Below are 20,829 nucleotides of genomic sequence, written 5' to 3'. Positions count from 1 at the left end.
TGGGGAGCTTTGCTGCACGGACCATTCTAAATACCTCAATGTGTGAACAGAAGAAAAAAAAACAGCAAATAAGAATCTCCTCACGGTAACCTTGATATCCAGGGACACTTATACAGGGTGGCGCCTTAAATCCGTTCTCGTTGACAGTCACTCAGGACTCCGCTTGAAAGGGCTACCTGTTGTCTGTGTGTTTCCCAATTATAGTTCTCTCCTGTGTAAGCAGACATTAGGTGACTCATCAAGAACGGCTGTCTGCCAGAGCTGGCTGGAACACGGTATATTATTTCAGCATCAGTGTATATTTCAGCCTGAGTGAGAGGGGGAGAGCGAGGCCATAAACGTAATGGGTTAGTTCACTCAATAAAGCGGCAAGTTGTATGACTTGGAAGCTGACCAAAATATAACATACTCAGGAGAGCCGCTGTTGCTTTTTCTGGGGGAATTTGAGAGGAGGTGAAAGTGTGTTTTCATGTGTGCTTACTTGTGTGTTTTCTTGTCTTTCTAGGACTTACTCATGAGGAAAGGAAACAGAGAAAACATGTCTGAGGGCAAGAACCTTTTAGGGTTAGGGGTTACGAGTTAAGAGGTCAATGTGTGTGTTTAGTATGTACACGTATGCAAATGTGCACCTAACGTGTGTTTATGGCTAAGTGAAATGTTGCGTTGTTAGGTGCGCAGGGGTTGTGTTTCAGCGTGTACACGCACACAAATGTAGTAGGCAGAGGGAAGATGCAGAGTTTGTTCATGTCTCACTTCTCTGCGCTGAGCATCAGTAGAGAATGGCCTGTTGGGAAGAAGTTTTGTACCGCTTATGGTAAACTGACACTGTGGAAACAGAATTATGATGTTTGGAGCTCCATGGAGAACAAGATGAAGCTGAAACATCTGTCAGATGTTTAAAAGCAAACCCCCCCACCCACCCACTCCCTTTTTATGGGTCGCTCAGATATTCAAATCAAAATTTGTTGTAAACCTTAAGAACCCTGGCTAAGCTGCAAAAGTTCATTTTGTGTTTGAACGACATGTAACTTTAAAAGAAATTGCTTAGACCTACAGCAAGAAGGTCATAAATGAAGAAAAAAAAAAAAAACCTGGCCAGTTGTTTGATTTATTGGCCTCCAGCTTAGTATATCAAAGTTAACTGAGCCAGTACGTTGGTGTTTTTCAGAGGGTTTACACAATGTCTGTGTGTGATGTTCTTTAGATTTAGATATGGAGAGTGAATGCAGTATATTTCTAAAGGTAAGACAGTCCTTTCATCAGCTCTCGTCAATGTTCTCAACCTTCAACGAGGCTGTCAGGTTGCACACAAAAAATAAACAGAAACAAAACCTCCTGTCTGGATCCGCACAGACATTATTTCATCCTTGCATGTCTGACTATTGTTTCAACCTGCTGAGTCTTTCTTTGGCTGCCTCTACTCCTCCTTTAAAGCGGCTGTGAAACTAATTTCAGGTTTTTAGAAAACTGACATGTAAAAAAAGATGCACTGTTTGCAAGTGTTCCTTATTTTTGTAAGTGTGTCTAATTTATACATTTACATGCCTATTATATGTAGCCTTTTTAAATTACTCTCATAATTATAATAATGGATAACAAGTGTATTGTTTTCACTTTTTTTTTAAATAATAATAATCTTCCCAATTTTTTTCTTCTCAACTTTACGTTGTAGTCATTTTAGTTTCCATTCCACCATTTTGAAATATAAATGATCTAATTCTTTGTTTCAATTCAGAATACAAAGCTAAATTTATTTTAATATTTCATTCTTTAAATTTGAAGGGAAGTGAATTCATTTTGAGTTCACATCAGCAAATCATTAAAACCTGTTCCTCCTGTGGCTGTTATAATGCCGGTCTTAAGACTTTTTGACAGTGATTTACAGTTAAATCTGTTTTTACTGTGCTGTGGAAACAAAGCCAGTGACAGAGCAGTGAGCAGGTCTGTCTGTCCCTCTGACTTCATGTTGGCTTGCCTTCCTCTGGAATCCTTTTGCATATCAATGACTTCATGTCAAAACAAGCCCTAAATCCTCCACTCTGCTGCGATTGTGTGTGTGTGTGTGTGTGTGTGTGTGTGTGTGTGTGTGTGTGTGAGAAGGAGAGAGGGCTAGAAAGAAAAAAGAATTTTGCAGGGGTTTGTGCACACATCTGTGTCGCGATATGTGCACACAAAAGGAGAATATTTGTGTGTGTGTGTGTGTGTGTATGTGTGTGTTTCTGTGTGAGTGTGTGTGTGCATATCCGTGAGCCTGAATGACTGTCCCTAAGCCTCTTTACATAGACTGGAGGTTAAAAGTCCAGTGTTTCTCTCTCTCTCTGATCATATTTCTGGCAGGCGGGCCAAGCGCCTACAGAGAGAGAGAGAGAGAGATGTTGCTCAAGTGAGAAGAAGGCATGAAAAAGGAAAGTAAGTGGGTGTGTGTGTGTGTGTGTGTGTGTGTGTGTGTGTGTGTGTGTGTGTGTGTGTGTGTCTTTTGGCAAAACGAGAAGCACGGAAAGACTAAGCTAAAGCTGTGTCTACAGTTAGCCACTGTTGCTCGCTGGCGGCCATTAAAGGCGGTGAGGGGCTACTGCTTTAATTTGAATCCAGATAGATCTTTTTCACAGAAGACACTTTGATATGTCATTATAGGAAAAGCACAGGTGTCATTAATAACATCAATGATAGCCACATTCCATTTATGTGCATCAGCTTCAGGGCCCAGGTGTTGTGCACGCTCACTCACTGTCATGACCTACTGGGACACATGGTTCAACATATTAGTTCCACCTTTTCTTTTCCTGCTTTGATAAGTCAAATGTCTGCTGTTAAAAAGGTCTACTTACTAATGTGATGAAGAGCAATCCTAACAACACTTTTTCATCTAAGCAGCTATGGAACTACCACTTCAACATATTATCTGAATACATTTGATCGCTTACGCAAAATTAAAAACTTACCGTATTCATTTTTTGTTATTCTGCGTTATTGATATGACATCAGACAAATTATGATTGTGTTTTTTTTTTGTTGCAATTAATTTGACATGAGATTGAGCCTATTCACCCGACACAGATATGACAAAAGAGACAATACATCACCATACAATGACAATACCACTTTGCCTTTGTGCGTGTGTATGTGTGTTTGTACATAAGTATTGAGTATAGGGAGGTATCGCTGGAGCAGACAGTGCAAGGCAAAAAAGAGAATTTTAAACCTTAAACAAGTTGCAGCAAATGACTGTGCAGTTCGTGCTATTGTGGTCTCAAAATATCACACCCAAAGCAACCGTTAAGTTTTAATACTCACTTGCTTAATACCAATTTTTGCATGTACACTAATCTTTGATATGATGAATTGACGTGTTGCACGTGTAATTAATTCAATTCAACTGAAATTAACTAAGGAAAGTAACTAAGTACATTTAATCAAGTACTATACAATTTGGAGGTACTTGTGCTTGAGTAGTTCCATTTTCTGCCACTTTAAACTTCTACTCCACTACATTTATTAAGCACTAATACTGACTATTTACTATCCAGTATAATAATTTCTATGCAAATTATACAGGATTCTTCTAAAATATAATATATTGTTCAGTGGACAAAATCTCCTTCTTATCAAGTCATTTTAATCTGCACTCGAGTCCTTAAAGTCTTATTTTCTTTAATAAAAGTGAAAAAAATCTGAATATTCCAACCTATTTTCAATGTGCTTTCAAGTATTTTCTAAAACAATTACATTTTTCATAATTGTTGTGCAGCAAGAAGAGCATTTTTAAAGAAACCGATACAAACTGAAAACAACATTCTTACTTCTCTGAGAGACAATTAGGAAAATTAGGTTTTTATGGTGTAACTATATTCAGAAAATGTTTTCTTGAGAGTGGGGGTTTTGCAGATTGAAGTGTCCAACACGATACAGAATCATTACATTTTTTTTCTGCCTCGACCCACTATAAAAGTAAAAGTCTACTTACACATAAATACACTAGTAATAATAATCTTATAATATAATATCTATGTATATATAATACAACATCATCGAATGAGCCTTTTTTCTGCGTAATGAGTACTTTTGTTTTTGATACTTTAAAAATATTTTGCTGACCGTACTTTTGTAATTTCACTTAAATAAACTGCTGAATGCAGGACTTCTATTTGTTATGGAGTATGGTATGGACAGTATGGTATTTCTACTTCCACTTCCACCACCGGCAATAAAGCTCGGTAAGGAGGGTCTTTCAAGTCCGTCGCAGCGCTCACCTCCGCCACTAAGTGGCGCTGTTGAAAACACGCTACGCTGAAAAACAACTTCCAAGACCCGCTTCGAAGAGAGGAAGGTGCCTTTGTTGACCCGGTGGGAGAGGAGCAAGATGTCAGGCCTGGACGTGGAGGATTTTATTCAACAGAACCGAGCTCTGGCCGACCAGGTGGAAACGTTTCGAGGTTACTGGGAGAGTGACAAACACTGGCAGGCCAGGAGGGAGTTCATTCTGCGGAACATAAACGACTACGAGTTCCAGCAGCTGGACCACCTGCTCTCCCTGTCCATGGTCTGGGCCAACAACGTGTTTCTCGGCTGTCGGTGCGTCAACACAACCTGTTTTCGTGACCGTCACAATTTAATACAGATGCACCCTTATTCGGACAGTGTGTTGTTTTTTTTTGAGCTGAAGGATTTGAAACCCATCCGCCGTTGTTAAGGCACCTCAGTCCAGGCGCTTCACAGTAGTGGTGCCCTTTTAAAGTTCCGCTTAGATATATTCACCAAACCTATCAGTTAGTCCTCACAATTGAAGCCCCTTTCCACTAAAAGAAACATCTTGGTTGATATTACTTCTGACGAGTCACAAAACTTGCCTGAGTGTGGTTTGTTCAAAATCGTTTTCCAGCGCGGAATCTTCTTCGTCTCACCATCTCAACACACGACGGGCTCACTGCTGCCCCCTGTGTCCGTAAAACGAAAAACAACTAATGGGCTCTGTTCAGACTGCAGTTGCAGTCATAAATCAAAGAGATGATGATGATGATTATGATTAGCAGCCCGCATTTTAAAATCAAGGCTGTGTGAGACAAAAACCGCATCATGATATAAAGCTAGCTGTCTTGGCTTCAGCAGTTCTCAGAACCATTTTATTAACTAAGAATATTCCGTCCTATTTTTAATGCACTTTCAAGTATTTTCTAAAACAGCTACATTTTGCATAATTCTTTTGCTTCACCTAGCTGCAGAGGCTTGTCTTTTAAAATTATTATTTTTTAAATGGGTATAAATTGAATGCAGCATTCTTACGGCACTGACAGATTTTAGGTTTTTATGGCGTGAGAGTGGGGGTTCGCAGATTAAAGTGTCCAACACTATATAGAATCATTCAATTTTGCGCCGCCTCGACCCACTATAACAGTAAAAGGCTACTTACACATAAATACACCAGTACTAAAAACTTTAGAGTATCTATGTATGTATAATACAGTATAATCAAAGGAGCATAGCCAATTTTTGAGGCTTATATCAATACCTTTGAGTTTCAAAAATCCACCAACAACATATCAGTTAATCATCTTCATAAGTGTGCAACAAAAACATTTTTGAAGGATTCCTTAAGCATCTTTAAAGTCAATCTGGTCAAAACTGAAAGCTGATCACCAAAGTCTTAATTTTAGATTTAAGGTTTTGTACGTAGCCTTCTCAGTACACTACAAACACCAAAGTACTTATTTTTTGTGGTATGATTCAAAATGGAGGGGGAAAAAATGCAGATTTTTTTTATTTATAATTCGTAAAATTGATACACTGATTTAGGGCTGCAACTAATGATGGCTTTAATTTTTTTTCTCGATTTAATAGTTTGGCCAATTAAAAGTCAGAAAGTAGTGAAAAATGTCCATCACAATTTGCAAAGGGATTTCACCAAATTGCTTCTCCAACAGCCCAAAAAACTTGAATTCATTATCATTCAAGACGAAGGGAATCAGCAAAACACATCCTTACATTTGAAAAGCTGGAAATTGAGAATGTTTGTCGTTTTTTCCTTGAAATAGGACAATGAATCAATTATCAGCTCATTATTCACTACACTACGTCCTCTTAGAAATATGAACAGAGTTATTACGGCTGTTGAATAACCGTGGGTCGTTATGCACTGATTGCAGGTATAGCACAGAGCTCCTGGAGAAAGTCAAAGAAATGGCTGAGGGCATCGTGGTGGAGGACGCACCGGTCTTCAAGACAAGAGATGAGATTATTAAGAAGCAACAGGTGCGTCTGTGGACATGGACACGCACACACACACACACACACGCACAGACAGACTGATGTGTAGATGATGGAAAAAAATCTTCACGTATTTCTCTCTTCTATCACAGGGTCGATGAGCAGCTCAGTCGTTTCGTCTCACGTGGTCGTATCGGATCAAAACTGAAGGGACTCGGCTGTTATGTACACTCAGGCTGTGCTTGTAACATGTCAGACCACATTTCTGTGGGTTTTTTACTGTGCTACATTGTTTATGATGGATGTGATGAGAGTGTGAGAATCAAAAACCTTTTTCTATGACACCCAGAAAGACCGGGTTTTTAGAAATGTAACTGTATAGAGACATTAAGATGTTTTGGCAGTGTGGTAGCCTCACTGCTCATCAATTTCTACACGCTTGTTTTACATTTTTTAAAGTGTATTCATTGTTTTTATTGCTGTTTTTATATTAGGTTAGACGCAAGATGACACTCATGTCCCTGTTTGAAGCAGAATAAAGGACTTGTTTTCTTCTCATGGGATTGTATTTAGTCTTTTCCCTTAGAAGGTTGTTAAGATGGATCGAAATTTGGTGCTGTTCCAGATATTCTGTGAGTTCATAAACAATTCAGGGCAAAGTTTTTCTTCTGTCATAACCTCACACATTTCAAGGAAATCGTAATCAAAAGGCTGTGGGGCAAAAACTAAGGCATTAGCTTCAAAAGACGTAGAACTAAAATTAAAATAAAATTGAGTGAAGCTGCTGTAAATTGCAACACATCTATCTGTTGGTATCTGGTCAAATGGCTTTGACAAAAATGGAACAAAGCCTATCGGTACTTTCCAGCTCTCTCTTCTTGTTTTTGTGATTCAGGGACCCCTAGCCTGAAGGAACATGGAGGGTAAGCCAGTAATGTGACGGTGGCGACCCCTTAGAAGCAGGAAAACAACGTTTCAACATTCAATTACATGTGGATCTGAACAATCCTGCCGCTTATGTTGACGGGCTGAAGTTTTTGCCTCAAATTACTTCGTCGTATTCTTTCACACAGCATAGCAGACTATTATGAGCGTTACTGGTACTAGTGAATGTTATTACTGATGAGATAATGAAGGATGCATGAGGACCAAAAAGGGAAACTCCTATTGGAAAATAAAATTTAAACAGCAAAAATAAGTCGCGCAATACCTGTCTCAAAGTCTGAAAAATGTGTTTTATTATGTTTATACAGCATATTGTTATAAGTATACATTATTTTTGTTTAAATCACAAAATTTTATAACATATCCCCTCTGCTTTTTAGGTGAAATAAGTCACTAACCACAATATGACCTTTACGGTTTCAGAAAAGAGGAACTCTGTTTTATGATGACTGTCTTCCATTCATTATTCAGCTGGAGCTGGGCAGGGTTAAGTCACCAATTTATACTCAAGCGGTCTTTTAATTGGGTATTGCATACAAATAAAACAGGAGACAAATGCAGAAATGAAAACAACTTTAGTGGGGGGGGCAGTTCATGTCACACTAGTGAAACAGTCAATCCTCTAATGATCTGCTCTTATTTAGAGCAAAAAACGTATATGCACTGAATAGAACTGCTTTTATCCTCTGCTTTCTTTTTCTTCCCCTAATTTATATGTCCGCTGTGTCAATTTAAGAGAAGGATCAAAAGCACCGACACTTCATTCAGGTGGACACGCATTACTGGCAACAAATCCTGCGAAAGTCATCTACTTTGTGTGGCGAGTGAAATTAGAAAGATGAGCTGTCGGGAGGGAGCGGAGAACAGTTCAACTCTCGTTTTCAAATGCAGTCCAGTATCTTAGATTGTGAACGATGATAACTAATTAAAGGTGCATTATAGAAAATAAGCGGAATAGAATAGAGAAGAACAGGATGTAGAAGTACATCCAAGATGTTACGTTTTATTTTTTTCAAACTTGCTGTGACTGAACCATAATGATAAATACAAGAACTGCTGAATTCCTTAGCTCACAGGCTCCTATGCTCTACATACATTTTGAAAACTAAAAGAATGGTGTAAGACTGACTCAATTAGCTGACTTAAGGAAAATTAAATGTTGATTGAAATGAACACAGTATTTCCTTAGTTCAGCCAACCCTGATCTCCACTATGGGATCCGCAGTCCAAGCTACTCCTGTCGCGCCCTAGTGTTACCATTTACTTTCTCATAACACTCCCTCTCTTACATCTATCATCTTCTAACTTGGAGGAGAAATTATTAAAATAAAACCTCAGCGCTGGCGAGCCCAGGAGTCATGATTCATCAGTGCAAGGGAGACTTGGCGCTGTTGCAGCCTGTGACGTCTGTGAGCCCAAACCTACAGTGTCTTAAAATAACAGACATATGCTGGAACAGATCAGATATTGTTCCTTATCAGCTGCATCTGTGGCTAACTTGAAGAATAACGATGATACCAACTCTGAAAAAGGCATTTTCTGGGTTCTTCCATGACTTTCAAAATACGCTGATTCGGTCGTCAACCTGCTCTTTCCAAAACAGCCAAGTTGTGGACACAAGCAGACCTCTAAAAAAAAAAAAAAAAAAAAAAAAAAAAGGAAAGTTTCCAAAGGGAAAAAGGAAAAAAAAAAAAAATCTGTAAAACTCAAACACTAACAGTCCAACCAAATCCATCAAACAACAAAGATATATTACAAATTCTGTTAGCAATAACTTATTTCACATCATGCAATAAAAAAAATAAAATAAAAAGTAAAATTAAGGACAAGACACAAATATAAGATTGATATTGATTTCCCTCCCTCGTTTTCCTCAAATGTATTGGCTAGCAAGTTAATGTCCGTTCTGGTTTGGTTGTTCTCTGGTAGTTTTTTTATTCTTCCTTTTTTTTTTTCTCTTTTTTCAGGCTGGCACTTGAGTTCTTCTGATATAGTTGCTGTTCTTTTTCTGTTTCTTGATGAGGTAAAAAATGAGTGACTGAAGTACTGGGATAATGAAGAGAGGTTGATGGAGAGGAAGGAGTAGAGAGTGAGAGAAGCTCAGACGTCCACCCAGCTCTGCTCCACGATGGCCGTCACCCTCTTCTCGTACTCCCTCTTGTTTTCCTGATAGAGCTGTGCGGCCTGGCTGTTGGCCGGACTGTTGGGGTTTGGCTCATCCAGCAACGACTGTGGAAAGTAAGATTTGTGATTAAAATATCCACTTGTCCTGTGACTTATCAGCATTAAAATACCAGGACAGATTCTGTGAATGGGATGGAATACTAAAAATATACTTGTGCATGTTGTAATATCAACAGAAAATGTACCTATAACAAATTTATGAGGGTATACAGATCTATGTATATACTACTTGGGAATATTATTTTACATTTATTCTGATCTCTCATCCCTGATGTTTTTTTCTCCCTGTGGAACAGAAAACGTAGGTTGGATTGCACATGAATTTACACTTGAAAGGGAATAAATTAAATCCTTTTATTTAATAATTTATAATCCACTGAATTAACTTAAGATGTCTAAAGTGCAGTAAAAATGATCCCATCTGAAATTTACATATCCAAATACAAGAGTCTCATCTACCAACTACTTGTTTAATAGCTCACATCACATTTTATGCCACAAATATGAAGGATCTGTATAGTATGTTAGGAGTATCAACTACTGTGAATTGCTGGGAAAATTTTTAGAAATGTGTTCACATCAGCATTTGAGATGAATATATATAAGCCAATACCCCATGTATTTCAATTAGTCCAGTGTATTCAAGCAAGTGACATTAACTGAGGCAAATGCAGTGAGTAAAAAAGTATTTTAAAAAAAGTTTAAAAAAAAAAAAATCTTGCCATAAGTGACAGTTACAGATGCCAGATGGACTGTGCTAGTGCAATTTGTATAAAGGCAGTCAAACCAACCAACCTGGATGGAAGTGAGTATGGACGACACATCATATGTGGGGCTCCAGCGATTCTGAAGGATGTCTAAACATATACTGCCATCTGCATAAACTGGAAAAAAAGAGAGACATTCAAGCTTCAGACCACAGAGATCAAATCACAACACAAGTTATTATGTCTCTGTACCAGTCTCACTGAGATAAAGACTGAATGTACAACCGATCAACAAAAAAATGGTAAAGATGAATCCAGAAATACGTCAGAATTTCTCCAGCTAAAGGTATACTCCTAATGATATCCTAATTTGCCCTGTTCTCACATTGCAGATTACTACAGCACTGTGAAAAAAATACTGGAAGGCCCCAATAAATAAAAGGAACTTATGATCTGGTGGAACTGGAAATTACAACACATGATATAACGTGCAGTCTAAAGAATTTGTAAAAGGTCAGAAGTGCAATCAAAGTTAAATGGTTGCACAATCATTTTACCTGTACACACACACACACACACACACACACACACACACACACACACACACACACACACACACACACACACACACAAAAATCTTCAGCCAGCCTGATGTAAGCTACTAAATTTATTTAATTATGAACTCGGAAAGATGAATGGATGAATGTAACTTTAAGCCTTGAGATAATGAAGACAAACTGTGCTACATCCCAAGTCCAGGCATCTTGTACGTCATACACAAATAAATGTAAACTGTAGGTGTTGGCTATCAATAAAGCGAGTGCAGACATTTTGCTCCGTTTTCAAATGCATGGTTTAAATCAGTGAATGTGTGTGAGCATGAGTGTGTCTGGGCAGCTGTACCGCTTACCATTTGGGTGAAACATTCTGGACACAAACCGAACTGTGGGAGGCTTGTTTGGGTACTCCTCTGAAAACTCTATCAGAAGCTTAAACGTTCCTGCAGGGACAGAGGGTGGAGTGAGAGGTCAGGAGGCAGAGAGAACGACAAAAAGAGGGAGAGAGCGTGTTGAGGGGTGCACACAAGCCATTTTGTGAGGGGAATGCAAGTGTGAAGGATCGAGGAGGTCAGACAAAAGTGAGAGAAACAATTATGTTACTAAAAATACCACCGGCTCGACTAGAAAGAGAAGCTAATCCTTCACCGGGGTACAGATGTCGACTGCAGGCTAAAGGAAGAATAAAAAGGAGGGAGATGACTAACAAGAGAAAACTATAAACCCTGAGTCAGCACTTCTCGTGCCTGACCTTAGTCATGTATGTGCACCGATGTTTGTGTCTCCCCTGTGTTGTATGTGTCATACAGCAGCTACTCAATTAGCAACACTGATGTCAGTAATTTCTTTAAAGAACCGATGAAAATATTTATAATTAATAATTGGCAGATTGATACGGATCAGAGCCAACAACAGGAGTTGTCAACACAATTTGAAAGCATAATAAATTGTAAATGCATGTAATATACTACAATAGAAAATTCAATAACACATCGGCTAGCCCTGTCAATTTGTCCTCCTACATTGCTTAGCTAAAAATCACCAAATATAATGTAATCTGTCTTTACCTTATTTAAATTTTGTATTAAATTTCTTGAAAATATTGGAGTCATACTGTGTTATGGAGCACTTCTGGTGACACTTTTTTCATGAAACACTTCAATCAAATCGAGAGTCTGAATAAATGCGTTCCCACTGAGTGTGCACTTTACGGACAAGATAACTCAAAATGGAGAACTTACCATCTTCAAATGGTGTTCCCACAGGCCTGCAGAAGGCAGAGAGAGAGAGAAGTTAAATTATTTCCAAAATCCAAAAATCCCCACTGCTACCAATAAGATATTGGCTTGTAGAAAACATAACCATTGCTATTTATACTCGAAGAACATGCTCTACACAGACACCGGCGTCTTTACTTACTCGACTCCTCATATTCACACAGTCTGTGTAAAGGGCACAATTAAAAACAGCCTTCATGTTTTACATTTCTTGCATCGTCCACTTTGACTTTGAATTCAGTGAGGAACTATTAGCGAGTCTGATTTTATTTTCAACCAATGTGTTATTCCACAGTTTGTTTTTGTTACACCTTGTTGCTTTCTGTTGAGTTTTAAAAATGACTTTGAGCGATCCAATTTTCTTTTGTTCTTGATGTTTTATTACTTCTTGCATTGACTTTTGAATTTCATGCCACCAGTCCTTCCCAGTATAATAAAAGCATGTCCCTTCTTGTTTTTTCATGATTCACTCTCCTTTCAAATGCACTTTAAATTATACACCGATGGACATGCCTACGAAAAGTCACTCTTTTGATTTGGTCTCATCTGTTCTTCCTTCCTTCCTCCTTTTCCCATCAACTTTAGCCTCAAAAGTGTCTCCCAGCCCGTTCTTCCATCAAACACCCACTGAGTCTCTATAAGCTGATTTTCCAGACTGCTCTGTGCAACAATCAGGGCTGTATTCAGAAATATTTTTGAAAAGCAGGAGAACGTGGAGAACAAGAATGCAATGAGGTGGGTAAGAGGGGTAATGTGTGCATCACAATCAGTGGCACAGTAAAGACAGCAGGGCGGAGTTGGATTTAGAGCATGACTCACCCAAAAATAACAGCGTTCCAAAGCATGATGTTGTTCTCTGATGGTGCTCCGCTCACACCGGTGGGAGGATCTTCTTGAAGTCTGGGTAAGACAGAGAGAAAGAGACATGGTAAGAGAAAGACAGAGGGAGACATGGACAGACAGACAGCAAGAAAGACAGAGAGAGAGACAGGGACAAAAAGGGAGAGATAGCAGGAAGCAAGGTGGGAAGAAAGAAAAAAGAAAAGAAAAAAATACAAAAAGATGAATAGTAATGAATACAAAGGGACAGAAAAAGAAAAAAAAAAACGGATGGGGAGGGAGAGACAATGAAGAGGCAGGGGGAGAAAGAGAGAGACAAGGATGGGAGAGAGCATGAGGAATTTAATAAACACCTTGACTGAGCGATAATTATCAGTCAAAACACAAACTGCTGTAACAACATGACTTCAGCAGACAGCCGGGCTTGCAGGATCAACTGCACAGTGTCCACAGTGCTGTCACATGTCAGTTAAAATAAGCTATACCATGAACACTCATCCAAAGCACTGCTGTACCAGCAGCTTCAAAGCCCTGGTAGCGCTAAGCCCTTTAGCCGCCGAGTCAACCTTCACCTGAAATGACTTCTGACTAACGTTGTCACGAGCAGGATATCTGGATAAAGATAAAGATCGATTAAAATAAAGAAGAGGCACCTTGATGCTTTTCTATCAATAAATGCTTATTTTGTTACTCTCCATTGCGGACCTATAGGAAACACTGAAGACCAGTTAGTCAAAGTTCGGGACATATGGTGTCTTTTATTTTCCCAGGAAAAACCATCTGGTGCAGGGAAAGTGATGTGACTTACATTTGCTGCGTCAGCATCACTGGTATGTTTGAAATAAGTAGACCAACTGGGCAGTTTTCAGGAGCCGTATCAGACAGAAAAAGAAGTGTCAACTACAGAAAGACAAACTTCCAACAGCACGGAATCCAAAGAAATAGTGATCAAATGTTTTGTTGATTGACAGACAGAAAATTAGTCAATGACTGTTTTAATAATTGATGAATTATTTACCTAATGTATCATGTTAAAAATGCAGACCTGTTGGTTTTACTAATGTGAGGATTAGATGCTTAACAGTAGGGCTGCAACTTATGATTATGAGGTGTCTGAAGTGAAGCCTCCAAATTACCTGTTTTGGACAACCAACAGTCAACAACCCCCAAACTTTTGAGCATTTAACAGAGAAAAGCAGCAAAACATCACATTTGAGCATCAGGAACCAGCTAAATGTACATGATTAACAGTTTTTAATGATTCCTGATTATGAAAATAGTGAGAATTTTCTGTCCACTTAAAAGTTAAATAGTTACTGTCTGATTTTTTTTTATTTTTTTTTTATTTTAAAGTCCAAGTGATTCATCACATACCCGAAAATAATCATAGATGGATTTATTATTAATGTAAATAATCATTAGCTCCAGCTCCACTAAGAAAACTGCCCAGAGCTGTTTGACTAACAAGCGATCTCTGTAATGTGCAGTGCAAAAATGCCACAGTAACAACTGCCTGGTAACAAGGACGACAACAAATCAAAACAGATGTCACAGGTCAACATTTAAAATTAAGTTTCCGACAACAGCCATTGGTTTGTTAAGCTATTGATCAGTGTAGGCTACAAAACACAACTAATGGTAGTGTGTAGTCGACCAAAATTTACTTTGTCAGTTCCCTTGCTGAAACTCAGGCAACATTACTGTGTCACATTAAAAGGTCTTGCTTCAGATCACCAGCACATGTAGGACAAGTCCAGAATCATCACAGACTATTTAGGCTTGCAATCCGATGCCTAGTATAAAAGCTGGTTTAATAAGAGCTTACAGCTATAAAACAAGGTAGGCTGATTTGTGTGTCTGTGTGTGAGTGTAGTTCCATGTCTAAGTCCCTTGCTGCAGACAGACCCACTGCAATTAACCTCATTTACCATAATCTGCCTGAGCTCTCTGCTGGTTGACTGATGCTCCACTCAACTTCCGTACTACATAGACTGATAGTTAGTAGACTGTATTTTACTTGGAAACTAGGGATTACTGACCAGGCTGCGGACAGCAGATTAACAAAGGAGTGAGCAGCAGTCTTTAGGGTTACGGGGAGTCTGCGTGATGGTTTTGTATCAATCATCAGTAAAGAAACTGGCAACTAGTTTGATATTCAGTTAACCGTTTAAGTCTTATATTAAAAAATAACAAAAACACACACTAAGCATTCTCTGGGTACAGCTTCTGCATTGTGAGGATTTGCTGTGCTTCTGTTTTGTATCCTTGTGAGATGAATCGCTTTGGATATGGACTGTTAGTTGGACAAAACAAGATATTTGATGACATCATCTTGGACTCTGGGAAACTGGGAAGACATTTTTTTCCCCCGAAATTCCTGACATTTTACAGATCAAACAATTGATAACTGGAGAAAATAGTCAACAGATAAATAGATAGTGAAAATAATAGTAGTATAATTTCTGTTACTGATAACATACCAAAAACAATGTGGTCACAGAAACCCTTCATATGACGTAGGTAATTCAGTAACTGATGCACATATACAACTTGTCTGATTAAGGGCTGCAAGAAATGATGTAGTCTAGTGAGATCAAACAATCGGGGTTACAGAATGAGAAACACTTAACCTTTAACTTTGCTAATGTAGCTTTAAGATTAAGAAAATGTTGCTCTAATTTCTCATTATCAGACCAAACCAGACTAGTGCAAAAACTACTGTTAGTTTTATTAGCTATTGTAAAGCTGAATCCTCACTAAATAAGGCTGCAAAAAAAGAAAGTGAAGGTACTGAAGTGTAAGGTGATGGTTGCTGGTTTCGCAATGTCAACTGCTTCTAAAAATACATTTGGAGAAGAAATGAAAGTCATGCTTTACTGAATATAATCTGTAAAAAAAAAATCTTTACCAAAAAAGGACGATAGTTTTAGAACTGTTCATACAACAGAGCTAAAAAAAAAAAAAAAAAAAAAGGCTTATTTAAGCAGCATTACAACACCAAAGTGTCATTCCATGTCCAAAGTACTGAGCCAAAACATCACACAAAAGTGAAATAGCTCAGTTTCAAGACACATATTGTGCAAATAATTTGACATAAAAGATCAAACAAGGCAGGTTAGGCAATATCACACCGGGCTTAGTTCAATCAGTCAGCCTTGGCGTGGACACACAGGCTGATCCAGGAATGTGCCATTGTGTTTTCCTTGCCTCAGTGTGTTGGTTTACCACCTGGGGACTGGCACAGCAGAGTAGAGTTACAGTGACACCTTACCCCCCCACCCCAACGGCTGTTCTTAGTAGAATAGTTTAGCATCTTTTTTTCCACTGACAGGTGTGCGTGAATAACACACAAACACACTCGCCTACTGTAGGGTGCCATATGGAGCATGGCAACAGATTGGGGATAGCAGGTATTACAAGCAGCCCCTTGACAGGTGTGGTTCTCCCAGGACACCCAAACATACTCTTCTTGTCTTCACGGCACGAATGTGATACTATCATTTAACCAAGAACGATGTATGGGCGGTTTATCTATATTACCACTTAATACAGAAAAGAGCAGCAGGAAGAGATGGCAGGTACATATCTAGCCATCCTGAATATTGAGATGGGAGCACCCAGGACCACACGCTCCAAGTTGTGCAATACCTGCAAGCCACGTTGCTGCCAAGAGGGGTTGAAACCACAATGTTAGCTGGCCGGTTGACGGTTGCAGCCTTTTAACCAGCAGAAATTAAAACCCACTGCATTAGTAGACTGCACAGAGTAATTAATATGAATCCTGTCACATTTAGCTTCTGACCGGGGCCAGTTAAGCCAAGACAAAGGGTTTTACTAAATCCTCAACAAGTCTTTTGTCCAGCCAAATTTCATCCAAGTCAGGTAACCCTCGCTATCTGAAATTGCAGCGCCCCCTCCCCTCCCCACAAAAAACAAAAACAAACAAACAAAACAAAAACAAAAACGAAACCTGACAGTTAAAATAAAAATACACAAAAATTAACGTAATCCCCGGGGTTGGAAACATGCATAAAGCCCAACTGCCTTCTTCGGATTTCTTCTATTAACTCTGAGAGTATCCAATAGTGTCTTTGTCAATCTTATAGACGCCAAATGCCGAAACAAACCATGTAAATTAACAAGTCCGTGTCACACTAACTCCAGTCTAGCTTTATATGCAATATTCTTTGCACCCCAGCAGCTAGAATCTAAGCTAAGCTAGCTACCGACAGCTCCACCGGCTAGTGCTGCTAGCTCCACACAAACACCAGAGAATACTGCCAAAACGCTGCGGTACCTTTTAAAATCCCTCATAAGCCGTCTCCTTGCCGGGGTCGACATTATTCGAAATCTGTTTAAAAAAAAAAAAAAAAAAAAAAACCCAGGACCATAAACCGAATACTATCCGAAACCAAATACGGCGTTTCTTCCGCTTGTTGCCCTTTTCTTCTTCTCCCAAAACAACTGGCTAGCTAGCTATTTATGGTGACGTCGCTTGTACAGCGGTACAACCCCTTTTATGTCAGAAACGATGCTGATGTAAAAGTGTTAATTAAAATGCTTCCCCAAAAACGAAAAAAGAAAAAGAAAAAAAAAGCCAACTATATTTCTGTTGGTATAGGATATGGGATGCACCCTAATTGTTTTATCCAGGGCGATATCTGATAATATACTGTTTTCGTCTGTCAACATCCAGTAGAGTTATTTAAAATACATTCAAGCCTTGGATTTGTGCAGTCATAATAATATTTTTGAACTCTAAACACCAATTCTGACATAAAGGCGACAACCCATATTGTTGCAAATTTCTATAAGAATTTAAAGTGTTTATGTGATACTTGTATCAAGGCATTTTTTCTTCATAATATCGTGCAGAAAGCATAATTTTGCCATTCCTATGTAATGTCAGTCCCCTACAGTGTGTCTGTAATCTCACTATGCTTAATGGTACTTTTTTTGCATCTGCTGTAACCAGGGAGAGATTTTGAGACAAAGTCGTCCCAGGCCTCTGGTCCTACTTGAAACATCACACTTGAACTTAAGTATTTTGTTCATGCTGGAGATGGTGCTAGAGGCTAGAGTCTGAACCCTTCCCGAAAGCTTACCGTCACAGCAAGTCCACATATTATAGGACACTACACAAAATATTGCAGGAAATCATCGAAGGAAACCCGCGATGCAGGTTATATTTTCTTACTGCGCAGCTACTCTGCTGCCAAGCATGTGCTGAATAAACGGAGCATAAACAATACTGCCAGAAAAATAAATATCAGATCATACTTGGCTCATACTCAGTATTGATGGACTCAGGTCAGGGTCAGGAGCAAAGAAATGTGATCAGGACATCCCTGCTGTTGCCTGAGTCTTTGATTTTTCCAAAAAAAAATGTTAATAGGCCCTTACATCCATGACTATGGTATCACCAATATTTAAAAATTCTATAGTGACATATAGAGTGCCTGCAATACTTGATATTGAGTTTATAAAGTTTATTATCAGCCTTTTTTCATGTATATTGTTATCTCTAGCCTGTGATATCCCATAATATTCTTGAAAGTATTCAAAACGTGTCTGCAAACCTAAATAACTTACTTTCTGATCACATTTATCACAAATATGAAGAGATCTGTAGGGTATATATACATATATAGGCATTAGGCACACAATGAGCAACTTTTCTCTGTTGTCATGGTAACAGCATAATTCATTTTCTGACTTTCAGAATTCACACACACAGAGGTGCAGGCAATGCGGGCTTCAGTGCAAGTTCATCAACAATGAAAACCCATTGCACCACTCTTCTTCCGCACACCGAGCTTTATTCACCCTAACAAATCCTGCCTTTGTGCCCTCTTTTGCCGTTTTTTCCCCTTCTATCTTGCCCGAATGAAAGCACGATAGCCGCGGACATTTGGTGAGGTGAATAAAGCATGGTGTAGTGGAGGAGAGTAGTGCAATGTGTTTTTCATTTTGATGGGCTAGCAGTATCAGTCATGTCATCCGTCTCCTGATATGGGTAGAGAAAAGGCTGTCTGTTAAAAGACGAGGAAGCCTGTCATCCACTTAACATAGTCACCCCACTTTGGTTTCTGAGCAGATGACAAGCAAAAATAAAAATTAATGTGCACCAGACTAATAATCTACTCAGCAGTAAATTACCTACCTTAAGTCTACATAATCCATCTCTAGTTAATGCACTCTGCCTGCACGGTCCAGCCTGTAAAGTGATAAACGTCAAGTCAGAGAAAATATGGGCCGACTTAAATCAAGAACTATGGCTTCACTGGTTGATGTTATGCTGCAACTTGTACAATGCGATTAGACTTTGCTTCACAAAAGAAAAATCAAACTATACAAGTCTAACTAAGAATAAAAATGGTCAAAAAACATAGCAGAAGAGTCAAGGATTGTCAGTTTAGATAATCTGATGTCAGAAAAACTGTTCCAAAGTTTAGGGAACGAAAAATGCTCTCGCAGCCTGCGAAACCCAAAAGAATTACCAGATATTGGTGATACCTCAAACTTTTGGGCACATTCTGGTAGGCCTATAATAAGATTTTAATGGTAAATGGAAATTGAAAGGCTCTCCCTCTTGCCACTACACTGCTCCTGCCACTCACACACATATCCTACAGCTAAATGCAACAATCATCAGTTTTATTTACAAATAAAGTTTGAGTCGGAATGCATTCAGTGCATAGCCAAGGGAAATCATTGAAGAAAAATTACACGTCAGTGACATTATAAATTCCTCTGCTGGACTCAGTATCAGAACAGGCATCCAGCCGTTCTGTCATTAGAGTAGAACAGAATAAAATATGAATACTCAGTGGAATTTAATATAACAGTACATTACATTATACAAAACATGAAAGAATCTACTTCTCTTGGAGCACTATTAGAATCAAATGTTTTTGTGACTTTCTTTCCATCATAGTCGCTGATGAGTGATCACAGACCTTGTGTGTGTGTGTCCTCGCTTTCATGCTCACACAGCTCTCTATGATTAGAACTTTACTGCAAATTCAACAGGCCCCATTTAAACACGACACTCCGTTAATGTGATTATCCCTACCCCAGGGAGAAATAAAGAAAAAATATATGTCTGCCAATGCTGTCCTGTGTTTCTAACATGGGTTTTTAATTGCTTAGTGGTGTTCTTGTTTTTTTTTTGTTGTTGCATCAGAATTATGAGAGGGGTTTTGTGTGTTCTATTTCTTTCTATCCTCAGATTTTGGCATCAAGACATTAAAGTACTAGAGGCGAGTCTTAATACATATGCAGATTATGTAAAACTATGTATGCACAGTTTTATGTGGTCTAGAGCTGATTATCAGAAAAATAATCACCAACTATTTTGTTAATTCATTCATTCATTAAGTCATTTTTAAATGACAATTTGCTGCTTTTCTTTACCTTTTACCTAATATTACTGTATACTTTTACATAACTTTATTGTCTCTTCTCTTTGGGTAAACATATTCAAAATGCAAATTGTTGCAGAAATTGACCAAAACCAAGATCACATGACACAGCTCAGTAATAATAATAACAGCACATTGAGTGAGTTAGATGATCAGTCTCACTGCAGGGCTTTAGTGAAATCCCACTCTGTGCTCCAACAAATATAACTGGCAACCTAATCTATCTTAATCATTCTCTTGACCAATTCCCCGAGAGAGTCCAGAATGCAGCTATCAATAGACACACAGCCCTGTTTGCATTTCACTGTTGTGAGAATGTAGGTCACACATAGAAAAGAACGGCCTGGCTGTAGCATCAGTCTTTTCTGGCTCTCCCAAAAGGAAAGCATATTTACATCAGGTGTTGCTATCTGGGTTCCTTGGGGAGGAAAGAAGCATTTATGAAATTTTATCAACAGTGGAAAACTTGATTTTATCAGCTGGGAAATAGGGAAATGATGTTTACTAAGGGAGATTGATGAGGACCAAGAAGCTGATTGTAATGCATCAGGTGTTTAATCAACTATGCAACATCTGAAATTACTTTTCTTGAAGTAGTTATAGTTTGTTTTGTAATTCTCTGCCCGGCTGCTTCATGCAGAAAAAACGTGAGCCCATGTGTGTGCGTCTGTCTGGCGGAGGCTGGACAAAGGCC

General features: G+C 38.7%; 2 protein-coding genes across 2 annotated transcripts; one reads left to right on the top strand and one right to left on the bottom strand.

Annotated features, from left to right (window-relative positions):
• The first annotated feature begins 4,298 nt into the window (after positions 1–4,298).
• Positions 4,299–6,759, top strand: cdkn2aipnl (CDKN2A interacting protein N-terminal like). Its single transcript, XM_040150859.1, has 3 exons — positions 4,299–4,572; positions 6,141–6,246; positions 6,354–6,759. The coding sequence occupies exons 1-3, from the start codon at positions 4,361–4,363 to the stop codon at positions 6,360–6,362; spliced, it is 327 nt and encodes a 108-aa protein (XP_040006793.1). The 5' UTR covers positions 4,299–4,360; the 3' UTR covers positions 6,363–6,759.
• A 657-nt stretch (positions 6,760–7,416) lies between these two features.
• On the bottom strand, positions 7,417–17,167 carry ube2b (ubiquitin-conjugating enzyme E2B (RAD6 homolog)). The gene is made up of 6 exons (XM_040151337.1): positions 17,009–17,167; positions 12,691–12,771; positions 11,836–11,861; positions 10,948–11,037; positions 10,126–10,214; positions 7,417–9,375 (listed from the first exon to the last, which is right to left on the bottom strand). Exons 1-6 carry the CDS (start codon positions 17,050–17,052, stop codon positions 9,247–9,249), a joined length of 459 nt encoding a protein of 152 aa, XP_040007271.1. The 5' UTR covers positions 17,053–17,167; the 3' UTR covers positions 7,417–9,246.
• Between the last annotated feature and the right edge of the window lie 3,662 nt (positions 17,168–20,829).

Source organism: Xiphias gladius, chromosome 17 (genome assembly GCF_016859285.1).
Source record: "Xiphias gladius isolate SHS-SW01 ecotype Sanya breed wild chromosome 17, ASM1685928v1, whole genome shotgun sequence".
Lineage (NCBI taxonomy): Eukaryota > Metazoa > Chordata > Actinopteri > Istiophoriformes > Xiphiidae > Xiphias > Xiphias gladius.
This window is presented reverse-complemented; position numbering and strand designations above follow the sequence as displayed.

Excerpts from the sequence above, each read along its gene's own strand:
- cdkn2aipnl (XM_040150859.1), top strand. The coding sequence starts at position 4,361 with ATGTCAGGCCTGGACGTGGAGGATTTTATTCAACAGAACCGAGCTCTG. Across the intron at positions 4,573-6,140 it reads AACGTGTTTCTCGGCTGTCG|GTATAGCACAGAGCTCCTGG; the intron begins GTGCGTCAACAC and ends CACTGATTGCAG.
- ube2b (XM_040151337.1), bottom strand. The coding sequence starts at position 17,052 with ATGTCGACCCCGGCAAGGAGACGGCTTATGAGGGATTTTAAAAG. Across the intron at positions 11,862-12,690 it reads TGGAACGCTGTTATTTTTGG|GCCTGTGGGAACACCATTTG; the intron begins GTGAGTCATGCT and ends TGCCTTCTGCAG. Across the intron at positions 9,376-10,125 it reads CCATACTCACTTCCATCCAG|TCGTTGCTGGATGAGCCAAA; the intron begins GTTGGTTGGTTT and ends TACTTTCCACAG.